This window comes from Panthera tigris, chromosome B3 (genome assembly GCF_018350195.1).
Source record: "Panthera tigris isolate Pti1 chromosome B3, P.tigris_Pti1_mat1.1, whole genome shotgun sequence".
Lineage (NCBI taxonomy): Eukaryota > Metazoa > Chordata > Mammalia > Carnivora > Felidae > Panthera > Panthera tigris.
The window spans coordinates 38130320-38142836 of record NC_056665.1 but is presented as its reverse complement, the minus strand read 5'-3'; the positions used below and the strand labels follow the sequence as shown (position 1 = coordinate 38142836).

At 53.3% G+C, this 12517-nt stretch overlaps 1 protein-coding gene across 5 annotated transcripts in view; it reads left to right on the top strand.

Moving 5' to 3' along the window:
• Window positions 1-12517, top strand: part of SMAD3 (SMAD family member 3) — a 119759-nt gene that overhangs the window by 96052 nt on the left and 11190 nt on the right. For all 5 annotated transcript variants that reach the window (XR_006218557.1, XM_042988577.1, XM_042988579.1 and 2 more), the window contains exons 5-6: window positions 1857-1907; window positions 11345-11557. Coding sequence is in view for 4 of the 5 variants with exons in the window: in XM_042988577.1 (XP_042844511.1) it covers window positions 1857-1907; window positions 11345-11557 (264 nt within the window). In the remaining variant the exon portion in view is untranslated. The remainder of the gene's footprint in view (window positions 1-1856; window positions 1908-11344; window positions 11558-12517) is intronic.

Sequence of the window (12517 nt, the reverse complement as noted above, 5' to 3'; positions counted from 1 at the left end):
GGGAGACTTGCATGTTCGTTGTAAGTGTGGCTGCTTGATACCCGGCGTGGGCGTCGTGGCGCTTTGGGGTGTGGCACACACCCCCGGGAGTGGCTGACGACGCGCCCCGGGCTGCGGTGTGTCACAGGCCTTCCCGCACTCCGTGCCAAGCGACGGCTGCAAGCCTGCAGCTCCGGGATGTGGCACGGGAAGCAGGCCAGCTAAGCAGCATCTTTCCAGATGCTGCATTGCTTCTAACTCCTTTTCTCTTCCCTCCCTGCTCTTCTTTCTGTGTGTAGAATGATTAGCACTGTCAAAGCAGGGCCCAAGGAGACGGTCCGAGTACAGAACGAGCAGCCAGCCACCCTTCCACCACCCTCAGCGCGCACTTCTTCCCCCCTCCCTGCCTTCCTTTCTGTCCCGCCCTCTCTGTCATCTCTTTTTTCTTCCTCTCCTCCTGTCAGTGTACCTGCAGGGCCCTGCTGTGGACGTCCGTGATGTGTCAAAAGTAGACGTTGGGCTCTGTGGACCCCCAGTCTCTTGGGGGGGGGTGTCATCTTTGCTCCTTGGCTTTCCACTCAAAGTTGTCCATTTGGAAACAAGTCCAGCTGCTTCTCTGCCAGCTGAGATGTGATAGTGTCTCAGTTGGGGTCCGAGGATGCCCTCGTCCGGCCCTGGGTCTCCCCCAACACACATGCGTGCCCTTCCAGACCAGTGAGATGGTCCCACAGCCTTCCTGGGCCTTCTTGATTTGGGCTACCACAAAACAGGAAACCAGCATTTATTGAGTGCCTGCTGTGTACCAGTCATGGTACAGCCATTTGTCTATGCACGATCACGCTTCATTTCTACAAATCACACAATAGATGGCATTATCCCCATTTTACACCTGAAGGGAAATAAAAACCAAGGCTCGAGGAGGTTAGACCACTTTGCTGAAATCCCATCGCTGATACGCTGGTGACAACGCCTGGACTCTGTGGCCAGGTTGGAAGCTGTCTTCCACGGCTCTTCCACATCCCCTGATGTGCTGGGTTCTGGGGGAGGAAGAGAAGCCTGTGGCTCATCCCTCACCCTCAAGGAGGTTACAGCTGAGTTGGGGAGCAGGAACAGACCCTCATAAACAAGGCACATATGCGCCCATCCTGCAGGGCTGTTACTACAGAAATAGCTGCAGCCCTCTTGGGTCCAGGGACAAAGGGATGAGCCAACTTGCTCTGTGGAACGGCACTGTTTGGTTTTTTTTTTTTTTTTTTTGAAAGCAGATGCCATGTGGTTTTCTTTTTCTCCTGAGAGGGAGGGCTGGAGAGAAGGTAGCCGGGCAGGAAGAATTGGGTAGGTTTGGACACATCCCCATGAGCAGCCTCATGTATTGCCTCAAACGTCAGTCTGGTTGCAGTCTGGTTGCAGAGTTGTAGGGTTTCTGAGGCAGCTGGGTGAGTTTCCTGAGACCTGGGGAAAGGGCTAGATTGGTATTCGAAGGGGCCTTCTGGGGAGCTGTGGCCCTACCTGTGTGGGAGGGAGGGCCTTCGTCGCCTGGGCCTTCCCTGTCCGCCTCGTTTTCCTGGGGCCATAGCTTCCAAGGAGCTCTGCGCCCTGTGCTGTGGGTTTGGTCCGGGTCCTCACACCATCAAGTTGTGGGAGAGACCCCTGGGGTTAGCCGCTCATCTGTTTGTTCCACAGGTGAAGACTGGGGCCCAGGGAGAGAAAGCAGGGCAGGGACACGGGATCAGACCTCCTCCTGGGCTTTGGAGGCTCAGCCCAGGGTTTTCTGCCTGCTGTGTCGAGCTGCCCCATCTTGATGCATGTGTTCAGTAATTTGGTTCTCTAAGCCAAGAATGTTCTGCTTGTTCTCACGACTCTGTCTCACCTCACAGGTTCTCCAAACCTATCCCCGAATCCGATGTCCCCAGCACACAACAATTTGGGTAAGTATCTCTTCATCTGTAGGACTGTAACCCCCTCTAGCTGCAGCCCTGGCTGGTGGCCGGTGGGGGGATGAGGCCCTGAAGGTGAGGCTCTCCCCGCCCCTCACCATCAGCTCAGCCCAGCCCGTCAGGTTTCTGGTTACAGTGATTCTGGGGTCACCCACAGAATGGGGAAACCCGAGAAGAGCGGTGGCAGGAAAAGCAATGTACCGGGTTTGTATGTCCCCTGGGTGGCAGTCAGACGTGAGTGAATGAAAATCCCCCAAACCTTGTGCTCAGGAGATGAGACTCTGTGGTCAGCCAAGCATATGTGTGTGGTTTGACACAAAGCCACGGGCGAGCAGTGCAGACTCTGGCCCTGACTTCTGCCGGTTTGTTGCACGATACGCTTCTTTGGATTTTATCTGAGTATTTCATCTAATAATCATGTACTTTTAATTTAAAACAGCAAGATACAAGGGAATTGGGGGGGGGGGAAGCAAAATTGCCCATAATTCCCCACCCATGCACACGGGTGTTCTTTTGTCACGGTCCTCCTGATGTTTGTGGATCAGGCATATATATTTGTGCCTTGCCAATGGAGACTACAGTGTCCATCCGTGTTTCTCATTCTTCTCCTTGTTGTTTTGTAAGTGCATTTCCATATTTAGAGGCCTCCTTTATCATCTCGCATTGTCTCACGATGTTTTAGAGCAGCTGGCCCATCATTTCCATGACCATCCCTCAGTTGTTGGATTTCTGGGCGGGTTGTTCTGAGATTCGCTTCTCTACTCCAGGAACGCGCTTGGGCTCCAGCGTGGGGCCCGCTGAAGTGCTGTGAACAATTGAAATATCCATTTCGTTTTTATTGAGGGGAATTTTTTACGTGCTGGTCTGGTAGTCTTAGAAAAATGTGAGTTTGATTTTGTTTTGGCCTTTACTGCTGGGGTTCAATTTGTGGCTCAGGAAGAGAAAGCGTTAATATCCAAGCTTGGCGAATCAGAGGCGGTTGGCCTGGCTTTTGTTCCCAGTTGCTTCCAGTCCTTGACTGATAGCATCAGATGAAGAAAATCATTTGGAACGTTGGGAGATGCCTGAAAACCCTTTAAAACAGGCTGACAAGTGGGCAGTGTGAGATGTGACTTTGGGGGAATCTGTTTTAACATCTTTGTAAGATAATATCACTGTGAGTCTTGGGCTGTGCAGAGGGAAGGTCAAATTCCTGATGTGAGAGGACCAATTGAGTTATTAAAAACAAACTCTGAAGGCTAGAAGCTGTGTTAACACTTGAAAAATTAAAGGCCAGGACTGTGAACTTGACTCTGGGTTTCCAGCTTTTGAGGCTGGCTGGTTTAGATTTAATTTCTGAGCTGTTTTCCCAACCATGGCCAAGGCAGCACCATCAGTCGACAGACTCTGGGGCAGGCCTTTGCCTTTGAAGCCACACTGCCTGACTCCATGGTTCAGAATGAAAGTTGGCCCAAGTGGTAGCTTGCTGTGAATTCCTTTCTAGATTGTGTGAACCAGGATGACAGGATGGTTTTTGATCTTGGACTTGAGGCAGAGGTGTCCCATTGACCCAATTCTTCCTCCCTGCTGTGTCCCCTTCCTCAGGCCCCTTGTCTGAGGGTTGAGGATTCTTAGGTCATTTCTTCCAAAGGAAGGAACAGCCCTCAAGCCTGGCAGGCAGAGAGTGGGTGCCGGTCTGCTGGGAGCACGTGAGTGGGGCAACAAGTCAGCTGACGAGTCAGGGTTAGGACTCACGCTGAGACACCAGTGTTTCTCCTCTGCTTGCCCAGGCCCCTGGTACCTGCCCCTCACCCCCACCTTCACCCATTCAAAACTGCTGGCTTCATCCTGGCCCCCAAAATCTTACAGGCTCCTGGCATCCTAGCTGGAAGGAGACAGATGATGGCAATGATGATGGCAAACATCTCTTGAGAACTTACTATTTCCTGAGTATTGTGTAGAGTGTTTCCTGCGTGTGAACTCAGTCTTCATAACAAGTGTGTAAGGTAGCAGGGTTGGAATTTTTCACTTTCCCGACTAGGAAGCCAAGAAACAGACTGGTTACCTAACTCATGCCGAGTCCCACAGTTAGTAGACGGAGAGGCTTTGAACTCAGACCTTCGGGCCCCAGAGCATGTGCGCTCATCTGTGGCAGGACCTGCTCCCCTATCACCATGTCCTGCTCAGAAGAATGAAGCTTCGGAAGGGTACTTGTTAACTTGTAGTTGAGGGCACTTGTCAGGTTGAGGACCCCCAAGTAGGAGCCCTGCCTGCCTGCCTGTCTCTTTCTTCCTCATTGATTCCCCAGGCACTTCCTACCGGTCATCTGAGTACCAGTCCAGTGGGGGGATTTGAAGAGGAATCATGGGTCCTGCCATCAAGATGCTTATGGCCTTGTGGGGAGAAATAAGGCAGGCATCAGTGTAATTCTAAAACAAGTAGGTGCAGACTGAGGGTTCAAAGGAGGCATTGATGGCATTCCAGTGGGGACATGCCTCCAGGCTTGCCAGCATCCGCTGTGTAATTAATTCATGCAAGCAGCTTTTCTGAGTTCCTAGCAAGTACAGATGCTGGGGGTCTGGAGCTGGGGAGGACATGTGGGCACACACGGTCTGATGGAGTGGCTGGAAGGGTCTACGTCCACCTGTGATGCAGTGTGCCACGTGCCAAGAGAGCAGGCACAGGAGAGGAACTGTGTATAGGCCAACGAGGAAAGTGCTGGATGGGGTAAGACTTTAGAGTTGTGGTCGTGTGTGAGTGGGACCTGGAAGGACAGGTGGGATACTGTGAGGATGAGAAGGAGGGAAGGACATTGCAGATAGAGGGAAGGGCATGAAAGGGCAGGGAGAGCTCAGAGGACGGCTGGTGTTGTGGTTGGTTGGGATGAGGGGGGCAGATGAGGCCGAGAAGACTCCTGGGGGCACTGAGAAAAGAGCCCTGAATGCCACACTTATTGATTCCCTTCTTGCCTACAGAATGAAGGCTTTGGGGGAAGAGTGGTTGGTTATCTGATGACTGTTTCAAAAAGATTAATCTAGCCACTGTATGGAATTTAAAGTCTAAGGGAAATGGCTGGTGTCCAAAGGAAAAAAAAAACCCAAAACTAAAAACAAAACAAAATAAAAAACCACCCCTTAGGAAGCTGTTAAACCAAAGGAGGCTGCCATGAACCCTTGGGAGAAATGGTGGTGGGGCTGGGAGGGGCGTTGAGAGGGAGTCATGGGCCTGAATGAGCAGGTGCTTATCAACTAGCTTTAACTGGCAAGAGACTGGATACCTAGGAGATGGGATGGACTTGGGCTGGAAGAGGACAGTGAGTTTGCCTATGCTTAACTGTGTCCAGGAGGCAGCTGGGCAGTCAGGAGAGAGGTCGGGGCCGGACGTGCAGATTTGGAAGCCATTAGCCTGTGTGAGAGCCCTTTGCAAAGCAGAGTTGGAGAGGCAGGGTTTGTCATCACAGGAGTTTGGAAAGCCTGCGCTGTAGACCCCTGGGGCCTCCGGGGCGCCCACATGGTAAGGCCTCTGAGCAGTCCTGCAGAAAGGAGGCCTGTTGGGTTGAACATTTTGCCCACAGATCCAACCGCTGTCAGAACTCTGCTCTTCTGACCTGTCGGCCATCTCTGTAGGTTGGCCCCCTGGAAACACTGGCAAAGGTTCGGCTGAAGTCCTGGCAGTGGATGCACCAGGAGAGGGAAAGCCAACTCAAGAAGGAAAGAAGGCCAGAGAGGGGTTGAGGGGGACCCCCCAGGAGGGAGGAAGGAGGGGAAGAGGCTGAGGTTCACGTTGGAGGGCTGGGCCCAGCCAGAAGCCAGAAGGAGGCCAGCGGGCAGGCCATAAGGAGAGGCCTTGAAGTGACACACAGAGTTAAGAGGAGTATGTGGGGGGGGGGGTGCTGAAGTTGGTCAGAGGTGGGTGTGGGGAAAATAAAAGGCGAGATGACCACAGAGAAGGATGGGGGACATCTCAGGACATCTGATTATTTCCTGCAAAGAAATTACGCAGGAAGAGAGCAGAGGACATCTGGCTCGTTCTTATTCCCTCCCCACATCCAGGCAAGAGATTGTGCCTCCTTCCGCTGTGAGACCGCTGCTGGCCTTACAGGGAGGGGCCCAGAGGAGTGACTGACTGCGAGCCAGCTCAGCTTCTCGTCAGAGGCAGGCTCTGGGGAGACCCAGTGGCTCTGGCTTGCAGGGAAGGGACGTGAGCAGGTGATGTTCCTGTCACTACACATCATGCTAGCTGAGTCACCTGGGATTTCCTAAGCATTTAAGTCCAGGATTGGGCCAAATGGAGGGGAAGGAGGAGGGAAGCATAAAGAGGAAAAAGATAATGAGCTGGACCCTGAGGGTGAGTAAGTCGTTCTTGCTTTAAAGTGAACATTTGGGGAGGGGCCTTGACCAAGGGGAAAGAGGTACCAGGCAGTGCCCTGGGGCAGTGGCTGGACTGGAGATTGAGGGAGGTGATGGTTTCCAGAGTGCCTCTTGTAGAAGGTATCTTCCTCTCCTGCTAGGAGCGAGGGGCAGGGTGGTGGGGGCAGTGGGGAGACGCCTCAGCCTCCTGGGGCACCTGGGGAAAATAAACATTGAAAAAGGTTTTTTAAAACAAAATTTTTAATGTTTATTTTAGAGAGAGAGCTAGAGCATGAGTGCGGGTGCAGAGAGAGACAGAATCTGAAGCAGGCTTCAGGCTCTGAGCTGTCAGCACAGAGCCTGACATGGGGCTTGAACCCACAAACCTCAAGGTCATGACTTGAACCGAAGTTGGATGCTCAACAAACTGAGCCACCCAGGTGTCCCTAAAAAAATTTATTTAAGAAATCACAGCATCCTAATGGCAGGAAGTCAGCTTCCAGCCAGAAGATGTGACCCTTAGACTTTGCCACTGCTCTTGGCTGCAGTGAACTGATCCAAGGCTGAAAGAGCGGTGGCTGCTTTCTGTGCTGTGCATACCTCGTTTTGTCGTTCTCCTCCTTAACGAGCTAGGTCGAAATTGGGGTCCCGGGTGCCAGGACCCAGCCATCTTGGGCCCACAGGAACTAACCCTCAGAAACCCCAACTAATAAGGGCCGACCGTGTACAGAGGGGCAAGTGGTCTTCACGGCCACATAAGCTGGGGCTGAAAGGTTGAGCCTGGGCTGGTGAGGATCAGGCAGCCCAGGCAGAGGAAACAGTGAGGACTGGGGATGGGAGTGTGGCACCTCTGGGACAGGAGCTCAGGCTCCTTCCACAGGTGAGGGCCCAGACGAAGGCAGTGCATTCACGTTTTGACCTTTAGCTTTGTGGCTTTGGTGCCCCGGCCTTTGCCTGCTCCCTGCTTTTCATAGTAGAAAGCTAATTCCTGCCCCCTTCATCTGTCCCCTGCCCCCCCTCCTTTTCCTTTACCGGATTTGGATCTCTCGCACATGTTTTTAATAGGCATCCTTTAATCCAAGTGTTGCCTTCTGGGTTTTATTCTGTTTTCTTTTCCTTAAACAAAACAGAAAGTCCATGCCAGCTTGGAATAGGGCTTAAAACCGAAGCCAGTCAGTGCCGTTAGTCTGGCAGGAGGCCAGTCGTGAATTAAGTACCCCATGCCACTCGAGAAGTCTGGCCGATCCCACACTGGTGGGGGCAGGGGGCCGAGAATGCCAGGAGCAGGAGGTTTCCAACACCTCTGCTGCGGGAAGAATGATCAGCATAGACTCAGTCTGGCTGGGAGCAGGGCTATTTGAAGGGAAGGCCTTGGACATTGTTGTCTGCCACTCCGGGTGTGCTGAGTCTTGGGCCTGGAGAAACGAAACCACTGTCGGGGAGGCAAATCCCTTTATCCCTTGGAGTCATCCTCCCAGAGGAGTCTTTGAGTGGCAATATCTTCGAGTCCTTTTCAAGAAACAGCCTTATGCAAAATTGCTTCTGCATCTGTTGGAAAACTCTTCAAATTAAGGCTGGCTGGCTTGATGGATGTGGGAGGAGAGGTTGCCACCTGGCAGATTTTTGTTCAAGATTTAGTGCCAGGAGAAGCTTTGATTCCCTTGCAGAACTGGTAAGCATTGTCTGTGCATAACCAGAGCCATACAGCATATTGTCCCTTTTTGCCTTGTCTGCTAGGAAGCTCAGAGCCAAGTTGAGTGCTCTCTGGGTCCTGTTTATAATGTTATCTTTTCCAGGGTCCTTTTTATTTCTCTTGTACTTAATCATGGTGTGGCTAAGTCATTTGGTGGGGGGGAAAAAAGAGGGCATACGTTTAAAAAGAGTTTGCCACTCAAGGCAGAACCCAGAAGTGGTGACCATACATTTTGGTCTGTAGCTCTTCTTGCAGAAGTGCCTTGAGGAAGCAGCTGAGAAGTGACAGGAGGGACAGAGGTGAAAGGCAGAGCTAGATTTTTGTTGTCTGCAGAGAAGAGTAAATGCCTAGCCGGGGTGCTGCTCCAGGTCAGTCCTGCTCCTGAACATAGGCCAGCTCGGCCGAACAGCACTCTGTAAAATGGCACCCTTCAGACTTTGCCTTGGCCTGACTGCACTGCTCCCCCACTAAACTAGCATCTTCTTAATTATGTGTCAGGCTTCTGAGTCCAGTGTTTTCCACCACACTGTCCAGTGTGTTTCTGCAAGCTACAGGGATGTTTGGATAAGGGCTCAGATCTGCTTGGGGGGCCCTCTTGGGTGAGGACCCCCAACCCCCTCTCTGATTCCAAGATGCCTCAAAGCCCACATTTCTCCACAGTGGTCCTGGCACCATGTTACCCAGTGGGTGGCCTGTGGCTTTTCTTCTTTTGATGGGTAGGCTGTGCCAGTGTTCCTGGGAGCCAAGCTCGCTCTCTTCCGTCTGGACTAAGCCAGAGGGTGCTGGACAAGGCTTTATAATTTGGGGTGAGGTCTCTTCTGTACTTCGCTGGGGAAGCCAGGGCCAGCCCAGACCAGCCACAGCTGCCTCTTTAGGCTGACCCATGCCAGACGCACAGTGACCTAGAGTGTCTGCACCAGACGTCTTCCAGTAAAGCTGAAGGCACTGTCCAGACCGGGGAGGTTGGCACAGCGAGGTCAGCCGAACCTGCCCCCGGGCAGTGGTGGTCAGCAGCCCTTCCTCAGTACCTCTTGGCCTTGTCACAGGACCCAACCCCTTGGAGTGCTTGGATTGCACTTGGATTTCCTAGGCATTTTTTTTCTTTTTTTTTTTTTAGGTTTCCAAAGCAACATAGCTCACATTTTAGTGACCACATTGTTTAGAATATAGCTTATCTCGCTGGAATGTCGAAGCATCGAGCGCAGCCAGAGCCGGATGTGACCGCTGTGGCTCAACCCATCCTCGGGGGCACAGGCCACAAGCCATGGTCGCTCTTGCTCCGGTCACTCCTCCGTCCCCCGTTAAAAGTAGCTTAGATCCCCTGCCTTCCTTGCTTCCTTCCCTCTATCCTGGGAAGAGAGGAAAGGGGCGAGGACACTTTGCCTTCCCTGCAGTGGAGGCCAGGACAGGAGCAGGATGTTCTCAGGTTCATGTACACAATCAGTTCGATATTGGCAGCACCATTTATCGAGTGCTTGACGTGGGCCCAGCACCTCATGTGACTTCTCCCAATCTGTTTGCAGACAGCACCCAGTGGTAAAGAGGTTTCTCCACCTGGTGGCTGCAGGGGGAGATGTGGAGGCTGAAACTTAGAGCTGGACTGGTTCGCTGATAGTCACACGGCTGGTCCACGCCAGAGCAGAGAGTGAGTTCTGGTCTGCCTGGCGTCAAAGCTGGAGCTCCATGACCTGGTTAAACATCTAAGGCGGTGGTTTTCAACCAGGGGCTCCTTTGCCCCTTCGAAGACAGCTGGCAATGCCTGGGGCCATTTGTTACTGTCACAGCTTGGGAGGGGGAGATGTGTGTGTGCTACCGACCAGGGAGGCTACTGAACATCTTGTGACCTACAACGCTCCCCTCCCTCATCCCAGTCGAAGAATTATTTGGCCCACATTTTCTGGGTGTGTGTTGAATGCAGGGATGGTACGGGTCTGCACCTCCTCCCACGTGTGGTAGGCGTTCTCTTTACCTTAGAAAAGGGGTCACAGGCATTGACCCCACAAGTAGATCTGGGCCCTTTGCCCTGCAGGGGGCTCCCAGGCCCCTCCCAGAACAGCTTCTGAGTTTTGTCTCTTGTCCTTCCCACACTTCTAAAGGTCTGGTGAGCAGAGATCCCAGTGGGTTCTCACTCCAGGAAGCGGCTCGGCAGGCAGTGAGCTGGGGTCCCTGGCCAGTGCTGAGACCTGGCACAGTGAGCCCTTCCTGTCTGTCCCTCACACCAGCTCCCACAGACGCACCCTGAGTAACCACGTGCCCCCAAATATGAGAGCCAGAGAGAGTGATGTGGCTAGAGGTCCAAGGGGAGGAGTGAGAAGGGACAGGAGACTCACCAGTTCTCCGACAAGGGGGTGGATTCAAGTAGGCAGCGAGAGAGCTATGATACGATGCTCCAGCCCACGTGGTGGAGAAGCGCGGTGCAGGGGGGTGGCTGGAAGAGGCTGGACAGGAGTGCCGGGGAGTCCTGTTAGGATGCCGTGGCGCTGATGCCAGGGAGGAAGGACGGGGGCCTGGCCCAGGGCTAAGCACGGACTTGCTGAGGGATGCAGGGGGAGGACAGGGTGCCTGGGCAGGTGTGGACCAGAGTGGCCACAGGTGACAGGAGGGCTAGGGAGTCACAGGAAAGGTGATGCGGGATCATGTGAGGGGGAGCCTCTAAAGAGAACCAACTCCTCTCAAGATGGCAGTTTTGCTCTGAGGAGCCCTTGGTTGCGACCACAGACTGACAGCTAGGACAAATTGAGAATTTCTCTCAGGCGAGCCTGGGTCTTAGCCACCCCTCCAGACAGCATCTGGGTACGTGCGGAAGATCGTTTCTGTAATAAAAGACGCAGACCCGGTTCGCCGTGCAGACAGCACCTGGTGTCTGTGTGGTCACACCTGGCACCCGTGGAACCCCCTTGGCTGCCCCAGCCTTTTCCTTTCATGGGCTTGGATCCTGACTTGCTGCCCCACAGGCTAGGAGTTTCCAAGACTGGGCAGAGCCGAGAGCCCTTCTGGAGGCAGAGATCACTGTGGGTTGCTTCAGAAGAAAGGCTGGGAGGTGGCCGGGTAGGTGATGTGGCACGCCGGGCCTACCCGGTGGGCTTTCCCAGGTGTGGGTTGATGCCTGGCCCTTTTGGGGTTTGTCCAGCGCCTCCTTGGAGACTGTTCCACCCAAGGCCAGCCAGGCAGGACAGGACCTTTATGAGCTCAAAACTAAATGAAAGTGGCATGTTTTTCCAAACACTGGAGGATTTTTTTTTATCCCACTGGATTCTGCAAGTTTAATATCCTACAAGGCACAAGGGCAGAGGATTGTAACACGCTCTGAGAGGCAGAGAAACAGTCTTACGGAGCACCCAGGGGACCTCGTTGAGGAGTATGCGACCCGGGGGCCCCTGACCCAGTCGCCTGATGTGTCTTCCCAGACCTGCAGCCTGTCACCTACTGCGAGCCAGCCTTCTGGTGCTCCATTTCCTACTACGAGCTGAACCAGCGCGTCGGGGAGACCTTCCACGCCTCCCAGCCCTCCATGACCGTGGACGGCTTCACCGACCCCTCCAACTCGGAGCGCTTCTGCCTGGGGCTGCTCTCCAATGTCAACAGGAACGCGGCTGTGGAGCTCACACGGAGGCATATCGGTAAGGATGCCACGTTTCCCCGCCGACCCCCGCCATGGCCCCAGCAGCCACAGTGCAGAAGCCACCAACCGGCACTGTGCCGCACCTCCGGGGAGCCTGGAGAGGATGCGCTCCCCCAGCCCGCCCCCAAACTCTCTATGGCTTTGTTTAGGGGCCAGACGGGAAGAGTTCCTGGTGTTTGGTCATTCCCATTCAAACACACAGATTATGTCTGAAAATGTGAAAGCCACAGAGGAAAGCATTCACTTAAGGGAGGGGGCAAGAATGGGGAATCTATGAGAAGGGCGCATCTGCAACCCTCTTCATAAACGTACCTCGTGATCGTTGGATAGGTAGATGGGGTCAGTCTTGATGGGAGTGAGCTTTTCTTTGTTCATTTCCCATATGATTATTCTGGGCTACCAGAACAACACTGGTGCTGATATTCTGCCTTCGAACACCCAGAACATAATAAAAGATGGTTTCTAGAGGAAGAAGGCGTGTGTATGCCCCTTGGTTTGCTCATAAAATTATCATGCTAAGGATATTTGTAATTCTGTGACCCCGAGTCACTCACAAGTCCATGGAGATGGTATAGTAGGGTATTCTCAGTCCAGAGCCCCCGGGGTTGGCAGACAGGCTCCAGGGCTAGGGTGGAGTGGCAGGGGGTCTGGTCCTAAGTGAACCAGAGCACCCTTGATCTTGTCTGTATTATATCTTGGGCTTTCACAGAAGATTTCATTTGAAGAGAGGATTTTATGGTTAAGAAAAGTTTGGAAGCCATAGGTGTGGGCCCATGTGCTCATTTTCCAGGCAATAACCTGATGCCCAAGGAAGAGCAGAGCCTTGCAGAGGCTACACAGTGAGTGTGACACAGCCAGTGACAAACAGTCCCCTGCCACTGAGCCCACATCCTTCCCAGACAGCCTCCCCATGTGTTTTACTTTGAAAAAGATACTCATTCTGGGAGGCATACATCAT